General features: G+C 37.6%; 1 protein-coding gene across 1 annotated transcript in view; it reads right to left on the reverse strand.

Moving 5' to 3' along the window:
- Positions 1 to 343: 343 nt before the first annotated feature.
- LOC103259286 (collagen alpha-3(IV) chain-like) overlaps positions 344 to 19,104 on the reverse strand; it is a gene marked incomplete at its 3' end in the record, with an annotated part of 115,922 nt that continues 97,161 nt past the window's right edge. The window contains exons 22-33 of the mRNA XM_008056969.1: positions 16,150 to 16,314; positions 14,992 to 15,084; positions 14,446 to 14,541; positions 11,060 to 11,130; positions 10,079 to 10,261; positions 7,846 to 8,014; positions 5,512 to 5,604; positions 4,759 to 4,860; positions 2,982 to 3,079; positions 2,283 to 2,433; positions 1,586 to 1,699; positions 344 to 511 (exon numbers count right to left, since the gene is read on the reverse strand). Coding sequence (XP_008055160.1) covers positions 344 to 511; positions 1,586 to 1,699; positions 2,283 to 2,433; positions 2,982 to 3,079; positions 4,759 to 4,860; positions 5,512 to 5,604; positions 7,846 to 8,014; positions 10,079 to 10,261; positions 11,060 to 11,130; positions 14,446 to 14,541; positions 14,992 to 15,084; positions 16,150 to 16,314 — 1,503 coding nt within the window. The remainder of the gene's footprint in view (positions 512 to 1,585; positions 1,700 to 2,282; positions 2,434 to 2,981; positions 3,080 to 4,758; positions 4,861 to 5,511; positions 5,605 to 7,845; positions 8,015 to 10,078; positions 10,262 to 11,059; positions 11,131 to 14,445; positions 14,542 to 14,991; positions 15,085 to 16,149; positions 16,315 to 19,104) is intronic.

The raw sequence follows: 19,104 nt of genomic DNA on the forward strand, positions 1-19,104 counted from the left end.
GACCAGCATTACCCTGATACCAAAACCAGACAAAGACCCCACAAGAAAATTGTAGACTAATATCCCTTGTGAATATAAATGAAAAAAATTCTCAACAAATACTAGCAAACATATTATAGTAGTAGTATATAAACAGAAATAGACAGCAAAAATAACCATATCCTGGGTATTTGTAAATGTGATCATCCTGCCACCACCATGTCTCCACCCCCTGGCCCTGATCCCCTAGTGATAATTCAAAAGGAAAAACTTACACTATGCCTATATACAGTTTACAGAGCCACCTTAAGGGGAAAATGTGGATGAAGACATAACAGAAAAATAAAAACACAAAAAAGAATACCTGGTGCCCCTAAAAATCCGGGATTTCCTGGATATCCTTTCCGACCAGGTGGTCCCATCTCACCTGGATGACCGGGCATTCCTGGTAGTCCAGGTTCCCCAGGAAATCCTGACCTATCCAAGCCAGGAATCCCTGGGTCTCCCTTCAGCCCTGTTTTGCCTCTTCTGCCTATATATATATAAACACATGATTGAATTAATGAATGAATAAATAAATTAACTCACAAATGCTTTTCCCCACTGACTCCAGAAATACTTTATGGCTGTAAATATTTAGTTGTGTGATTTAGGGTAAATTGCACATTTACGTGTGTGTGTGTGTGTGTGTGTGTGTGTGTGTGTGTGTGTGTGTGTGTTATTGTCCCCCACCTGTAAAACTTCTGACTCTATCATACTGTTTCAATGATTCATGCAGTAATAAATTATCTATATTTATAAATATATCTATTCCCGAGTCATACGGGACATTCTGGTATTGCACTTTTTGACTGTCTCTCAGTCCTTAACCTGCAGAAGACACATAGAGCCCCTCACATGGAATTAAGCAGCTGGATGCCTCTGGAAACAATAAGAGTGCCTTTATAACAATTAAGATCTAGGCCAAAAATTTATTTGTGAACATATAAGCAGGATGATAGACCACAGACATTAACTGAGAATTTTTCCCAAAGACATTTCATCAGATCTGACTGAGATGATCCAAAAAGATAGAGGAAGTTATCCATTGTCTGAAACATCTAGCTTACATCATCAGATTTATTTTGATACTATTTCTGTTGTTTCTTGTAAAGCAGTCAACCACATATTTTATTTTATAACTTGTTAAACTGGTACCTTTGCATACATTTACTCTATTTTAATGATAATAAATTTGCCACTTTAACATACTTATAGAAGTATTAAAGGAAAAACATTGATAGTTCACGTGTATACGAATATATATGTAAATATTCATCCATCTATCGTCTATCTATCTATCATCTGTCTTCTATTTTCATATTTGCTATAAAAGATACAAACCAACACACTATACTAACTTCAGGTTACTTTCTTTGTGGGTATACACACTGCTATGTGTAACAAATCCATGACAGCAAGGTTTACATTTCTGAAATAACATTTCTTATTGAACAGTGGTCAAGCCTTGTTGCTGGACAGTTCCCATGTCAAGCAGCAAAGTACAGAGCAGGAGTTCCTACGTCACCTGCCCATTTGGGGACTGGTTTCAAGGCTCTCCTCCTACCTTGTTGCCCTTTGAGTCCATTTAAGCCTGGAAGTCCTTGGGCTCCCCTGGGCCCCTCTATGCACTTTCCTGGAGGTCCTTTATCTCCAGGTGGTCCAGGCTGCCCTGGATCGCCTGCACAAAAAAGTCCAAGATCATATTCAGGTGCCAAAACTTAAGGTCCTGGTATTGCTGTACCAGTCATTCTTCTGTAACTTTTCCCCCCTAAATCATAACTCTATGGAATTCCATTTCTATGCCTTTTGTAGATGGTACTCATGAAAAAGGAAAGAATGAAGGAAGATAAAAAAGGAAGAAAAGTAGGGCAGGAACATGGAATGGGAAAATAATTAGACCTGGTGGTTTCTATTCACTGAACTGAAAGCTTTTTTTTAAAATTTAAATTATATTTAATTTTAAAATTTTTATTATAAAGGTGGGGTACAATTCAGGGTTAGGTATACAAACATTGATTATGCAGGTACCCTTGTTGATGAGGTATGCCCCTCCCTCCCCTAGCAGTTTCCCTCAACTGCCAATTCCCAGCCTCCTTCCCCAGACAGTTTCCCACTACTGCCAATCCCTTTCTTATAGTATTATAATTTAACTAGAAGCTTTATTTGAGAAGAATTCTTCACCCCTAGAGCACTTGTGGATTTAGCTTGCTGCATGTTAGCCAAGATCACAGTGAAAAAAGTAATCACACTTGCTATTGTACCTCGTGGCCCATCAAGCCCTTCATTTCCTGGAATTCCAGAGAGACCTGGAAGTCCAGGGAGTCCAATTTCTCCATGTTCCCCAGGATTCCCTCTTTCTCCTGGAAAACCTGGTGTTCCTGGTTCTCCAGGCATGGATAGTGCTGGTTCTCCCTATGCACAGAAATTATGTTAGTTTTGCTACGTAATGCTTCCAAATCCTCCCTGATATTGACTGATCTCTGCTATGGAGGCTCTAAGTCCCTGTGCACAGCCACCACCATTCCATCAACTACCCTTTTTCAACTCTAGTTGCTGACTTCTCTATAAAATAATGCTTCGGGATATGTAGCCTCCACTTTTCCAGAAGACTGTAGAATTGTCTATAAACAAAAACCTAGATGTCTTTACTTTTGATAGATTTTTCTGACAGTTACTCACATTCCTTGCTAGGGTTCTCCCATTTTAGATACTCAGAGTGTTTATGAAGCCATTAAAGAAGAAACAGAGATGCAGACCCACCTTGTAATACCTTCTATTTTCCTTTCTAAAAAGGAGGATAGTCCTGAGAAACTTTAAAACAATATTTAATATCTTCATCATCCATGAATGTATTGGGTAATTTCTACACCCAAAGAGGCCTGCCTGGTGGGGACATTCTAACTGGACTATTGTGGTCGCCCTTCTCCCCTATGACAGTGTGAGTTTAAACTCTTGCTGACCTTGGCTCCTGGGCGGCCTGGCTCCCCTGGTAACCCAGGCTCTCCCATTTTTCCAGGACAACCCAGTAATCCTTTTGTTCCTGGCAAACCTTGGTCTCCTACAAAGAAAAAAAAAAAACATTGTAGGATTAGTCTTACTGAAAGATTCTAAGCAGAAACTCTCTTACATCTCAACAGCTAGAGGTTATTTTAATGAAATTTGAGTGATGAGAAAACTATTTGATAAATTAGCAATGAAGGACAATATCAGTTCCCAGTCAGATGACATTGGTTCCCAATTTTAAAAAATGACTTTTTCCATTTTTGTTATTTAGCATGCCTATAAGTTTGATTCAGCAGTTCTTCAAACCACTGATGCTGGCGGATCATTTGACTTTGTTTTTGAAGTATTTTTTCCATACAGTGTGCTGCTAAATGAATTTTTAAAATATATATATTCATCTAAACACAACCCCAGATGAGATATACAGCTTCTTCAGCACCCAAGGTAGACTTTCTAAACAGGGATTGCCCAAAAGAATTAAGTCCTAATGCCCTATAGCATCCATTGTGGATTAACTTCTTATGCAATTATAGTAGGAGAATTGAGAAAGGAGTCTCACACACCATCTTCTATGTTGTGGTTTAGAAGAAGAAAGTCTGTTGAAGCAAGGCTGCCTTCAGAGAGTTCCTTCATGCCCATAACTTGACCAATGTTTAATTCATGGTTAGCTGATGGGATTCATAGGTTAAACTGTGAAACTGTAAATCTCCACTTTTAAGAAGCACTAGAGTTAGTTTTGGTTCCCATCATCTACAGTCTTCTTTCAGAGAGTGAATACTTAAAGTTACACAGCTAGGATGAAATTTATTAATGCAGACTCTAAGATTAACTAGGTAAAAATATGAGCCAGGCCTCATTACTTCACAGATCATTAGGAAGACATCCAAGAAACTGGATTCAATATCATTCTTGAGAACACACGAGAAATGTGATTGCTTTCCATTTCAATATTCATAAATTGAAATAAATAGTCCCATATTCAGGAAGAATTCATGTATAATAAACATTGATACCATATTAATGTTTTGGGAAATGAAGCACCCACAAATGCATTATCTTTAGAAATTTTAAATAATATTGAAACAAACATGAAATTATCATAAAACCTCCAGTTCTCTGTGACAACCCAGAGATTGAGGCTATTCATACGTCATCCTGCATACGACTCTCATATACTCATCAGTGGAAGGCCTCAGGCCATTGTTGGAACTCTTAGCATCTAAATTTTTGTGAGAGTATTTACCCTTTGAGGGGAAACAACATTTTTTCCTAAAGAAAAATAACTTTTGGAATTTACTATGAGGAAATCAACTACTTGTGATTTAATAGTTTCTTATTAAAAAATAAACGTATAAAATAAAGTGTATACATGTAAAAAGTGCAGACATTTATTAAGAAGTAACAAGAAATACTTATAATTCCACAATCAAAAAGAATCGCTATTGTCATTTTGGAGAAATTCCTTTGAGTTGTTTTCTATGCATTTTTAACAATACAGTTGGGATAAAATTGCATAAATTAATGTGAATTCTGCCTTTTCACCTAACATTATTGTAAGATGTTTCCCTATTAAAGACTCTTGAAAAACATCATTTTAAAAGATATGTTGCTATTTTAATCACTTTATGTCATATAGTCTATTTATATTTTTATATCTAATTTGTTTTATTTATTCATACTTATATCTTCTAAACAACCACAATAAACCTTATGTTTCAAAACTTTTAAATTTACCCTTAGGTCCAGGAGGCCCAGGAAATCCAATTCCTGAAATTCCTGGTTTACCATCAGGTCCAGAAAGACCAGGATCACACTTTCCAATGGATCCAGGGATACCTTAAAAACACATACACACACATCTCCACATCAGAAACTTTCCCTCATCTTGCTTTCAAAGAAAATTTCTAAGTTTCTCTGTCATCCTATCCCTTTTTGGAAATCAAGAAAAAAATTTAACATAACCCCAACTGTATACCATTTCCCCCCCCCACCCCATCCAATGGAGTAATCGGGGAATTTTTAAAAATATAATGTAATTCCTAAACTAAAATAGTTTAAACATCTTAAACTATATAAGTCTTCCCCCATGCATGCAAAATTATGTTTTAGATCACATTGAGAAAGAAATTAAGTTTTCAAATGAAGTTGCTACGGAAAATATCCTGATTAATTGCAAGTGGGCAAATATTACTTACGCCCCCCAAAACTCCATGAAGATTATTCTGCTCTAGAATTGCTCTTAAGTAATTGTATCAGTTCTCCTTTGGAATATTTATAACAGAAGCACCAGAGAGAAACATCTGAATAACCTCAGAGAACTACAGCAAGTCCCCTGTCTGCTTGCTTGTTACCTGACAGGGCTCTGCCCTGTGCTTTCTTTTGGAGCCAATGAATATATTTTTTGCTTATAATGAGGGCAGTATTTTTCTAGGAGAGTCAGGGTGCTGTCTGATGGCATGTACCAGAATTGGCAAAGGGGATACTCACCAGGTGGACCTTGGGGGCCAGCATGACCAGGGGGCCCTGGAGGTCCTGGGGGGCCTGGAATTGGTGTTGAAACACTGAATTCTCCCCTAGGACCTTAAGGAAATTTATGATCATAAGATTGGAGCATAGACTGAAGCTTTTCATGGATTATAGGGGAAAATATAAGGTGTTTATAAACATATCCCAAAGAATATAAAAAATAGTCTCTACTTTCTCAGGCTTCAAAGCTAGCTTGGGATGACCAGTTGACATATACTTTCTTATTCAATCAACAAATATTTATAAGCATTTACTATTGTGTAAGCCTCATTTTAATTAATAGCCAATATGCTTGTCTATTGAAAAAGAGCCTAGTCCAAAAAAACTGATAATATGAAATTAAATTTAAACATTGATAAATACTTACAGTATATTTACTTGTTGGGTGAATAGTTTTCATGGGAAGATAGCATGGTATACTGACCAAAACAGTAAGATGTGATGTGGGTATGACTGATGTGGATTTGACTTTTGGCTCTCCTACAAGATCTGTGAGCTTGGACACTTTTCTTAACCTCTCTGATAAGCTCCTCATCTGCCATGAGGGAAATAATGCTTACCTAGCACGTAAGAATTTCAGATAATATTCGGATCACAGTGGCTAATATGAAAAACATGTTTAGTGATGTGCTGTTCATATAGTCATTTATTTATAGAAAAAATAGATTTAAATGGTGTGATAAAAAATTTGATAATATATTTTATGACAATGGAATTCTTCACTAAAGAGTCACATTTGAAAATAGCAGAAAAGGCCGGCTCAGTGGCTCAGCTTGTAATCCCAGCACTTTGGGAGGCCGAGGCCAGTGGATTGGCTGAGACCACAGGTTCAAGACCAGTCCTGGCACATTGGCAAGACCTCGTCTCTGCAATAAATAAAAAATTAGCCGGGTGTGGTAGTGTGCACCTGTAGTTCCAGCTACTTGGAAGACTGAGGCGGAAGGATCGCCAGAGCCCAGCAGGTTGACGCTGGGGAGGCACTGAATGTGCCACTGCACTACAGCCTGGGTGACAGAGGGAGACTCCGACTCAAAAAAACAAAACAAAACAAAACAAAAACAGAAAATAACAGAAAAGTGTTTGACGACTGATTAGAACAGGGGTCAATAAACTTTTGCTGCAAAGGGCCAGATAGCTAAGTAACTTAGGCTTTGTGGTCCAGATATACTCAACTACTCAATTCTGCATCGTAGTATGAAAGCAGCTAGAGAGAATACACAAATAAATGAGTGTGACTGGATCCAGTAAACTTTCTTCATGGACACTTTAATTTGAATTTCCTATGATCTTCATGTATCAAAAATATTAAAATTTCTCTCAACCATTTAAAAATGTAAAAACCACTCTTAGCTGGGGACCATACCAAAACAAGTGTAGACTAGATTTGGATTGTGGGACACTCTAGTTTGCTAGTCCATGGATTAGAAAAGCAGCCTCCAAGGTAAGGTGCAGACAAAAATCAATCAATCAATCAATCAATAGCTTATATAGAGAGAGAGTCATAAAATAAATTTACATACATGTGTGGACAGAAATGCTACATACAATTTATAATATGGGGATGTGCCCTCAAAACTTTGTGCTCATGAAGGAGACACTTTAGCAAATGATTTGGAGACCACGAGTTTATTGGGTCTCACCCTTCAAAGTGATTTTAGAAGTAAAAAATGACCTTGGTGGCATTCTTTGTTTAAAACTGTCTGTAGTATGCTAGTCTCATCTCTGTCATACTCTTAGCCATGGATAAACATTAAGGGCTTGATCCCTGCTGAATCCAGGACTATGTTTAGTATATGTGGACCCCTCAAATGACCTGGAGTTAAAAACTGTGATCAGACAACTTTTCTTCATTTATCTTAGCTATTTTAAAGTTTTATTTATAACCTGTGTATTGAGTTACGGATCAAAAAGAACAAATTTGCAATAATGCTGGTGGGCCCTTGGGGCCTGGAAGAGGCTTTTCAAGATCAGTTTCATAGGGTTTTGTCTCCTCTTTGTTTATCATAATCAACTTCCATCATCCCTTAGGATCCATTTTTTCTATATATTTATATCAGTAATAGATACAGACTCTCCTGGGAAATTGCAGTTGAGTTGGCCAGTAATGGGGAAAACATGGATTTTTTTCTGACATATCCTATTTTATACATTCCTTCCCAGTGTCTATGAGCTGACATATTCTATTTGTTAGAAGCAAGTTTCTATGTTTCCATTAGTCTTGAAGGAGCTTCCTTAGCTCTAGAAACTATCAACCCGCTCCATAGGAAAACAGGACTGGAAAGAAAACTAACCAACCGGCTTCTCCAGGTGGTCCAGGGTCTCCAGGAACTCCTTGGGTGCCCTTTGGACCAGGCTCTCCCTGGGGTCCATAGCCAGGTGGTCCAGCTGGTCCTGCAGGTCCTGGGGACCCAGGGCAGCCCGGATCCCCTGGAGGACCCTGGTCCCCCTTCTCACCACTCAGGGCCTGTGACAATAGGAACGTGTTTGGATCTTGCTTCATTCCAGTATCTTCTTGCAACAGGCTTATTGTACCCCAAATATGAACACCAGTTAGGTTGTCAGCGAGATCTTGAATTAAAAAGCAGTTGGCACTTGATGGGAATTATTACTAAATAAGAGCACTATAGGTCTCTGCTGTTTTGTGCTCTTTGAATTTAGCAACATTTTATGAACTTGGAAGTGTCTGGAGTTCCACTTGCACTATCCCACAACGACATATCACCCACATAGTAATAGCCACTAAGTCTAAATTCAAATTGACCAACAGTTTAAATGACTTTAGAGATGATATTAATGGTAACGGCACATTTCTAAATTAAAACCAGTCCAGCAAACCATTATTTCTGTGGTTTTCACCAGGGATTTTTATTACAATGGAGATATTCCACCTGCATTAATTATCTCTCATAAAATGTCTACCCTATTTTTTAAAATGTCACACACTATAAATTTGAAAAATGATATGTATTTTTTTTTTTTTTGAGTTGGGGTCTCACTCTGTCACCCAGGCTGGAGTGCAGTGGCATGTTCACGGTCACCGCAGTCTCGACCTGCTGGGCTCAGACGATCCTTCTGCCTCAGCCTTCCAAGTAGCTGAGACTACAGGTGTGTGCTACCACACCGGCTTATTATTATTATTATTTGATTTATTGTGGAGACGAGGCCTCACCAAGTTGTCCAGGTTGGTCTCGAACCCCTGGACTCAGGCAATTTTCTCACCTCAGCCTCCCAAAGTGCTGGGATTACAGGCTTGAGCCACCATGCCCAGCCTGCGATGTATATTTTATTTTATTTTATTTTGAGAAAGCAGGATTTATTGAGAGAACAGAAAAGCTCCAGCAGTGGAAGGGGACCTGAAGGGTTTGCCCTGATATGTATATTTTGAAGAAGTTGAGTTTGACAAAGTAATTGAAGCCCCCTCCCTTCTCAACATGGCCCTCCCAAAGTAAATTTGACTAGAATTTTAATTATTCAATATCATCAGGTGACTCCTTTTTTAAAAAAGATAATAATAATAGGGTGGAAAACTGAACAAATCATCTCTTTGATTTTGACTCATTTATCTTCTAGAGCATCTTATCTGAACTAATAAGGAAAAATTAGTGAGATGCAAATGAGGGTATCTATTAATAGTAGACCAACAGAATTCTAGCATTGTCATTTTATAAGCATAACTACCACAGAATGAGCAGTCTGGGAGTTTGCCAAAGTCGGGTCTGAGATATGCTGGTCTTGTAGACACTACCAGCCAAAAAGTTAGAAGGGTTTGGGGGAGACTGTATGCCTTATTTACATGTTGGAAAGTTACAATTCCTATTCTGATATTAAAGCGTATGAATCTTTAAATTTATGTACCAAGTTTCCCCAAACCTGTTAGAGGTGGGCCCTTTTTATTGGATAACACAGATTAACCCTGGGAGAAACTGATATTTCATAGAATAGTTGGGGAGCATGCAAACTTCTCACAGATGCATTATGATAAGGGGGGTTCAACCCCTTACTTTATGACATTCAAAAATAGATCCTAGTAGGTATTACCTCTCAATTAAACATGTGAGAAATTCTGTCTCATGAAAAGAGATAAAATTTATATAAACAAATATTTTAAATGACAAAACATCCCATCTCTTTATTTGACTTTCATTCCCCTAAATATCTGTGTGGTTTTACCTACACAAATGCATTTTTAATGCATTTATTTTTCCTTAAAAGAACAGACACTGCCCCAAAAGTATTTACTACAATTTTCCACTATTTGTCACTTTTTGGACTTCTCCATAAATTAATTTGATACAAATCTGAAATTGTAACCTATGTATGAGACAGGTTCAGTATCAGTGTAGAATTTTAATTGGGATAAATCATTGAAGGCTACCTATTTATTTCATCAAAACACTATAAATATTTGCTTGGATTATTATGCTAATTTGAAGATGCCTCATTCTACAATTGAGTGATGAACTGTGCAGAGTTTCGGAGCATTTCATTCATAGAAAGGGTAACTTGAAAAAAGTTGCCAAATACCAACCGGTTCGCCTTTAGGTCCTGGTAATCCTTTCCCTCCAGGAGTTCCAGGAATTCCATCCAAGCCCTTTCTCCCAGGTAGCCCTCTGAGCCCCGGATCCCCTGGGGCACCCACGTGCCCCTCAGGCTGAAATTTTTCACCTCGTTCTCCTTTGAGTCCTGGAGCACCCTGAGCACCTGGGAATCCCTAGGGTAGTACAGAAATGAGTCTGAATTGCTGTCCTTGTGTCAGTCTTAAAAACAGCATCAACAAGAACTTTTCAAATTTAATGAACATGACTTTTTTTTAAAGATATTTTCTTTGGACCCCATATATTTTTTCAAGTATTTTATCTGTTTTGCATTGTTCTTACTGCTTCCAAAATTGGAAAATAATTCAGTTAGACAGTACAATACACACAATAACATATTTTATTAATATAGAACAATCATAATTTAGATTATGTTTTAGTATTGGTGAATTTTAACAAGCGTCTCTGAATAATTTGACTTAAGTATATTTATCTATACATAACTTTCTGATTCACTATAATGAATATTTTCATTTTTAGCAGCTTTATTAAGACATAAATTACACACCATACAATTTATCCTTTGTAAAAGTACAATTCAATAATTTTTAGTAAATTTATAGAATTATGTTATAATCACCACAATCAGTATTATAACATTTCATCACATCCCAAAATTTCCTCAAATTCATTTGCAGTTAATCTCTGTTTTTACTCTCACTCCCAGGCAACCACTGATCTACTTCCTGTCTCTGATATCACTTAAAATAATTTATAAATTCATTAATTTATTCACTTAATCATTTGCACATCAACACAACATTCATTTACTAATTTCATCAACAAGTATCTATTAAGCACCTATTGTCTGCCAGGCACCAAACTGAATACATAAGTGTGGTACAACCATATTTCCAGAGTGTGCAGTTTTTAAAATTGAAACTAATACTTTAAAACTATGAAATCTTACTTACTGGAAATCCTGGAAACCCTACATTTCCTGGGGACCCTGGGCTTCCTTTCTCACCAGCGGTACCTTGTCCTCCTGCAAAGCAATGAATTATTAACTAGTTATTGAACACCAATGCTGAGTAGGGAGGGTGATGCAATGTATAAAGAAAATAGAATATTTTCTTATGAAGAAAGAAAGAACATTTCTATTGTAAAACTTACAATGCAATAAAAGAAAGGGAGCAAATAACTGGAATAAGAGATAATGTAAAAAATAACTCTTGGCTGAACTCAGTGGCTCAGCCTGTAATCCCAGCACTTTGGGAGGTCGAGGTAAATGAATTGCCTGAGGCTTTGGGTTCAAAACCAGCCTGGACAACTTGGTGAGACATTGTCTCTACAATAAATAACAAAATTTGCTGGGCGTGGTAGTGTGCACCTGTAGTTCTGGCTACTTGGAAGGCTGAGATGGAAGGATCGCCAGAGCCTAGCAGGTTGACAATGGGGTGGCCGTGAGCATGCCATGGCACTCTAGCCTGGGCAATGGAGTAAGACTGCACATCAATCAATTAATCAATCAATCAGTAACTCTTAGATCTTTGCTTCTTCAAATTCTCCCTTTTACCATTTAAGAATATATGTTTATTTTGTTCTGAGCACATTTTATTTCTAAAAGTAATATATGCTTACTATAAAAAAATTATACCAAAAGAGAAGACTAAAAAATCATCTGTAAATGAAGACAATGTTTGCTAAATTTTAATGTACATTAGTAATACATTTTTATATCCATAAATTCATAGGAGTGATACACACATTATTTTGGAATCATACTATACATATATTAATAAGTATGGACTTATAGCTTTACTCTAAATGGCTGCATAGTGGCCTACTGCATGGTGAGCTATCATTTATTTAGCTAACTGCTGTCTTTAGACATTTAGACATTGGTAGACATTTTTCAACTGTTAGCTGCTGTAAAGAATGCTATGATAAATATCTCTGGTTGTTTAGTTCTCCAAATTTATCCAGTTATTTCCTTTGTAATATATTCTTAAAAGTATAACTGTAGGACCAAATGGGCACAGACTTTTCTGAGGCTTTGATATGTCTTGCAAAGTTGCATTTTACTATAGAATTTTATATTTCCCATAGGTATTCCCTTTAGACAATCTTTTGGATGGGTCTCAGGTCAATTAGCCAACATATGTTTATTCAGATTCTATTTTTTGCAAGATATTAAGCCAGGATATATTTTGCATAGTAATCCAAACTATTCTACTACTTACATATCTTATTTGAGCTATACCTGGGTAGGCCAAATGTGGAGAAACTAAGGAAAATAGAACTAGCATTCTGTAGCAGTGAGCTGCTCACCTGCCCACCTTGGGCCAAAGGTGAGATTAAAGGGGAGTGCAGGAAAATAATAATTTCTTATATTTTATTATTTTCTCCTCCCTCCCCCCCTCCTTTTTTTTCTTTTAGTTTTTGTTTAATGAAACATTTCCCCCAGGGTCCTGGGCACTGAATAGGAGCTGCATGAGAAACAGTTTCCACCTCCCTGCTTTCTGTCCATCGCAGACCTGTGAGTCAGGGCAGTGGCAGAGATTAAAAGGCCATTATAAAGGAGAAGAGGGGGGACAAATGCCTGTCCTCCATTGGCTATATCCATGGTGCCCACAGCTGCCACCATTAACTTTTATTCTTTGGACTGAAGCACAACCTTTCGGCAAACCTTGTGCCAACGCAAATATCTACCAGACAGTGATAATATTCCCCATTCAGGTTGCCAGGTAGACCTCTGAAGAGCAGAAGAGATAGGTTATAACACAGCGATCAAGGGATGCCAGTATGGAGGGCAGGAACATGTATCTGAATGCCCAGATTTGAGTCCAGGCTCTGCCACTTATTAACTATGCCACCTTATTGCTTCAGTTTCCACATCTGTCAAATGGAGTTAATGACAGCACTTACTTCTGGGAATGAAGTAAGAAATAAAGGAACCAAGGCACACAAAACACTTAGAACAGAGTCCGGCACACTGGCCAGGGCTCTGTAACTTCCGTTCATATTGGTTAATGATAAAAACTCAATGATGACATGTGAAGACCAAGGTACTGATGACGGAGCCATCAAGACTGTGTGTGGTGCACAGGAGAGTCCCTGGGTAGCCAGAGCAGTGACACAAGGGGAAGAGGATCCCAATCAATAAATAGAGATTTTGTGTACTTCAAAGTTTTGCCCATGGCTGGTCCTGTGACTAAGAAAGGGGAGGTAGACAAGCAGAAGTGGTGACAGCCAGGAGCAAGAGTGCCGGGGTGGAGAGTCCTGGTCTGGCAAAGAGTTCTCAAGAGAAGGCCAAGTCATGCTTTATTTAGTTCTCAGAACATTAGCTACAATTCCCCCCCCCCTCAAAAATTGACTTAAAGTCAGGTGTAGTGGCGCACACCAATAATTCCGACACTTTGGGCCAAGGCGAGAGGATCGCTTGAGCTTAGGAGTTCAAGACAAGCCTAGGCAACATAGTGAGATCTCATCTCTACAAAAAATAAAAACATTAGCCAGGCGTGGTGGCATGTGCCTATGGTGTCAGCTACTCAAGAGACTGAGGAGGAAGGATCACCTGAGTCTATAAAGTCAAGGCTGCAGTGAGCTGTGATCGTGCCACTTCACTCCAGCCTAGGTGACAGAGTGAGACCTGGACTCAAAAAAATTTTTTTGACTTAGTGGCTAATTTTTTTAAATACATAAGATTTCAGATAAAAAGTCTTATTTTTTTCTTCTCATTAGAAGTTGGAAGATTTATTAACTCAGGGATAACATGCTGCAGAGTAACAACAGACTGGAGCTGAGTGCTTGCTGACCCATTCAAATATGCCCTCAGTTTACCACACTCCTCACAGCTCTCTATAGTCTCTAGTACTGAGGACATTACCATCTTATATTGCACTCATATCCTTAAGAAGAAAATAAAGCACTGCATATTCTCATGACTATATTAAGAGTGGGAGCATGAAAAAAAAACTGAGAAGAGTCATATCTTTTGAGAAAAAAGGGGAGAATTTATTTCTTTATGGTTAAAAAAAAGGTGGTATGTGCTTTGTACAGCTGCTTCACTGATTTTACTTACCGTTGGTTTCCTGTAGGAATCCATGTTGACCTTTCCTGGCTAACACTATACCTTGCTGGAGTTCAGCAAGTAACATGGAACAGGGAAAAATACCAGTTTTATTAGATTTTTGACTGACTTTATGTTAACAATGTATGTTTTTGAAACATTCCCTCTAGATTCATATAAACCACATCATGACATACAGAAATCTAATATCTTGAAAGAAAAAAAAAAACTTCCAGGCTGTAGACCTATTTGTGCTTGCAAAAACACTTGCATGCAAATTATCTGTACCTGGAATTCCTTTGATGCCATCTAACCCTGGCAATCCTGGGAGACCGGGAGGCCCTGGGATATAAGGACACTGTGTGCACGGGAAGCCTGGTTCTCCTGCAATAAGAGTACACTTGCATTACTTATAGAAAGCACAGTTATTTTCCTACCACACATCGTTTATTACATTTAAACATTTTTTATATAGTGAAAATCATCTAGCATACTTGTACACATTAATCTTAAAAATTCATTTATTATGTCTACTTACCTTATTGTTCTGAGCGCTACAGTTCTGAAAAATGAAATTCCAAAAGTCTAACATAAAATGTCTACTTAAGTGTTTCTCTCCTTGCATAGGCTAAAACCCACATTCTAGGAATATCCAGCAACATATTGCATGGGTGCTAAGTAAATGATTGATTTACAAATAAATGAATACTTTTAGTTTATTTATTTATTTCTTTTGGAAAAGAAGCCATCTCTGACTGGCTGCTATTTGGGATCATTGTTGTCTCAGGGAAAAAGAAAAATCAGTAACAGAACAACACTATGGACTGAACTGACCTTTGGGCCCGTCAAATCCTGGGACTCCTGGAGGCCCTATATAGCCTGGCAGTCCATCATCTCCAGGTGGACCCTTGCGAAAAATGATGTCACCTATAAAAACACAACACCAATGACAATTTTTTCAATGTAGCAAGTGTTTTAATATATATATTATTTTAAATGCATCTCTCTCATCTTTGTATTAGAAGCTGAGTCTTTAGAAGTTTATCTGCAACTGAGAAGACTGATGCATATTGATCAACTCTTCCCTTCACATTACATATAATGTGCTATTTTTGTTACTGAGGTAGTTGATTTGAAACCATTTGTCACATAATCAACCCATGTTATCTTATTCAGTTATTTCCAGTTATTCCAAGGCCATCCCGCTAGCATCTTGAGGCAAAGGATTAAATCTTATTCTTCTGGGTATTTGGGGATACACTGTATTTTCTTGATATACTATAGATGCTTAATACCTATTGAGTGAAACAATGGGTTGTGAGTCAGGGGATCATCTGTTTTCTCCTCATTGCTTATCCACATCAATTGAGTTTGTCATTCCTAAAGCAACTCTCAAGAAAGTTGTTCTCAGTCTTCTGCATTATTTCCTACTATAATATTACAATGAATAACCAATTCTCTTAAACTGGTAAATTGTATTCTGTGACCTAATTTTTGGTCTTGTCATTTTAAATATAAGTCGGAGGCCATGCTGATAAAACTAAGTATTTATAAACAATACCTAAAGCTGCCCCAAATTTCAGAGCAACATTGACTTTGTCATTGAAAAATTGAAGATACTAAACCTACATCTCAAAAGAGACTTGGAAGGCTAGAAATTGTTAAAATCTCTGACCTGTAGAAAAAAGTTTTAGTTTGGTTTTTCTTTGCCTTGTTTTCCACATTGGCCCATGACATAGCTTAACAGATTTGTTCCTGCCTCCTTCCTGCTCTGCTGTCTGGGGCATTCCAACTAAGACTTTGTTGCATTTGGAAAGTAGTTATTTTGCCAGTTTCTTTCCCAAAGAGTGGGGGTAATGAAATGCCATTGGAAAGAACTTGTAAAAATCCCACAGATTGTCAGCCACACTGTGAGTAAGGCTTATTGCTCCTGATGTACACACATCTATCACTGGGCATTGTATACAAAAGGGTCCCATTACTCATCTTTACCTGGTGGTCCTGGAGGTCCTGGCAATCCTGTGGGTCCTGGTGAACCAGGACAACCTGGGGACCCAGGAGGCCCCATGGTATTCTGTCCTGGGGGTCCTTGTTCTCCTTTACTTCCTTTCAAGCCTGGCCATCCAGGGGCTCCTCTGAGTCCAGGCTTTGATGGTCCTTGGAGAAAAGAATCATTTCTTGTATTTTTTTTCCTGATAAATATTTATTTATTTTTAAATTGCAAAAAGTTGATATGTACAATGGAGGGGTACATAAAGCATAGAAAATAAAAAGTGAGCCAGGTTCAGTGGCTCAGCCTGTAATCCCACACCTTTGGGAGGCTGAGGTGAGTGGATTGCCTGAGCCCGCAGGTTCGAGACCCACCTGGGCAGCGAGACCTCATCTCTACAATAAATCAAAAAATCAGCCAGGCGTGTACAGCGTATGCCTGTAATTCCGGCTACTCAGAAGACTGAGGCGGAAGGATCGCTGGAGCCCAGCAGGTCGAGGCTGCATTGGCTGGGAGCAGCCATGCACTCCAGTCTGGGCGACTGAGTAAGACTCCACCTCAAAAAAATAAATAAATAAATAAAATAAATAAATAAAAAATAAATTATAGAAAAAAACAAGTGAATATCCTTGCTTCTTTCATCTGTGGCTTTATATAACAATCACAGTGCAACAAAGCACAGAACACTCCATTCCCACATGGTAATTTATGTAGCTTATTACCAGAAACAGAAACAGGGTTTGAGATATACTACAGTCTTTTATTTAAAAAAAAAAAAAAAAAGGATTCATGAGGAATTCTTTCATATATGCTACTTTGTAGATTTTTTAAAAAATTAGCGACTAGAAGTTGCCTACATTTCAGTGCCCCAAAGTAGAAAGAAAGTTGTAATTGGACTTTAATTCTGCTGATGTTTTAAGTATAAAAGGGCATGGTGGGGAGGCAGGCATCTCCTGAGAGAGGAGCCATGCCCGGTGGTACAAAACCCACCCTAACCCTAAAATGGTGAGGATGAGAGGAGGGGGCTATCTCAAGTCTCTCACAAACAGTTTAACTACTAAGCAGAAAGATGCCACCATCAAAGGGCCAGGAAAACAGCAGGGTGATATCAAATTATGTCTTATTATTTGAACATAAAGGCAAATTCTTCTGTTTGATGTCTGTTTCAGAGTTTTGTAACTTTTATTTTATTTTGGCACATTATATTTGTACATATTGGTGGGGTACATGCAAATGTTGTTACCTACATAGAATGTGTAACGATTAAGTCAGAAAATTTAGGGTATCAATCATCCGACTAACATTTCTATGCATTGGGTACATTTAAAGTTTTTTCTTCAAGTTATTTAAAAAGATACAATACACTGTTGTTAACTATAGTCACCCAACTTTGCTATCAAATATTAGAATTTAATCCTTCTATCTAAAACTGTATGCTTGTACTCATTAACCTGTATTTCTTCACCCCCAACTCTACCAAAAGACTTTCAGAACTAATAAAAAAATTCAATAAAGTTGCAAGATACAAAATCAATATAAACCATAATGAAATAGCCAAAAAAGAAATCAAGAAGGCAATTCCATTGATAATAGTCACATACACAAAAATACCAAAGAACAAATATAGCCAACAAGGTGAAACATTCTACAAGGAAAACTATAAAACACTGATGAAAGAAACTGAAGACAAAACAAATGGAAAGACATCCCATGTTCATCTACTGGAAGAATGAATACTGTTAAAATCACCATACTACCCAAAGCAATCTACAAATTTAATGTAATCCCCATCAAAATACCACGTTACTTTTCACAGAAGTACAAAAAATAAAAGTGAAAAATCTTGAAATTCTTATAAAACCAGAGCTTTGTAATTTTCTACTTGCTGGTTTCTTAAAGAATCCTATTTATTACTTAGGGGCCTGGCAGAGGGAGTAGAAGGTCTTCCTTAATGTTTTCCCAGAGCTCTAAAATATAATTTTTCTCCAATCCAACTTCAAGAGATATACACTGTTAACAGTTGATGTATATTTGGTCACGCATATCATGCATATATAGGTACACATAATATCTATCCATTTTTTTTTTTTTGAGTCGGAGCCTTACTCTGTTGCCCAGGCTGGAGTGCAGTGGCATGCTCACAGTCACCACAGCATTGACCTGCTGGGCTCAGGTGATCCTTCCACCTCAACCTTCCAAGTAGTTGGAAGTACAAGAATGTACCACAATGCCTGGCTACTTTTTTGATTTATTGTGGAGACAAGGTCTTGCCAAGTTGCCAGGCTGATCTCGAACCCCTGGTCTCAGGCAATCCTCTCATCTTCACCTCCTAAAGTGCTGGGATTACATATGTGAGCCCCTGTGCCTGGTTTGTATATACATTTTTTGTAGTGATATTATAGTATACATAAAGTTTTATAATCTGCTTAATTTTAATTTCTTTTTTAAGTTATGAAGTAGTTTAATATTCAACATCATATAGAGGAAAATATGATCAATGGCAGGGCACCTACCACTGGTTTATCAAATTTTTACTCTTTTTCTTTGCTTTGTTTTCTTTAGAAATAATGCAGCACAGTTATAATTGATGGGCCCCTATGGACCCATCCCTCATTCTATTCTTCTTCCTCTCTCAAAAGATAAATACTCTAATGACTCATGGACTAAAATTTAAAACAGGAAAAATAAAATTTAGGTAACTTTATGCAACTTAACATATGTTATGAAAGCTATAATTTTCAACAAATCTATACTAATTACTGTAATATTGCTATTTTCTATCTGTGCCTCCTCTGAGTTTCAAGGTCCCTGCTCATACTCCAAAGCTACCTCTGACCTAACTTCCTGAAAATAAGGTTATTACATGCAGTTAAAACCAATGGGAAGTTAAAAAAGCATTTCTACATTACTTTGTACTACACCCACTCCTTTTTTCACTGTAGGTTGCAAATATAACA

The sequence above is a fragment of the Carlito syrichta genome, unplaced genomic scaffold (assembly GCF_000164805.1).
Source record: "Carlito syrichta isolate Samal-C Ts95f unplaced genomic scaffold, Tarsius_syrichta-2.0.1 Scaffold302584, whole genome shotgun sequence".
In the NCBI taxonomy this organism is placed as follows: Eukaryota; Metazoa; Chordata; class Mammalia; order Primates; family Tarsiidae; genus Carlito; species Carlito syrichta.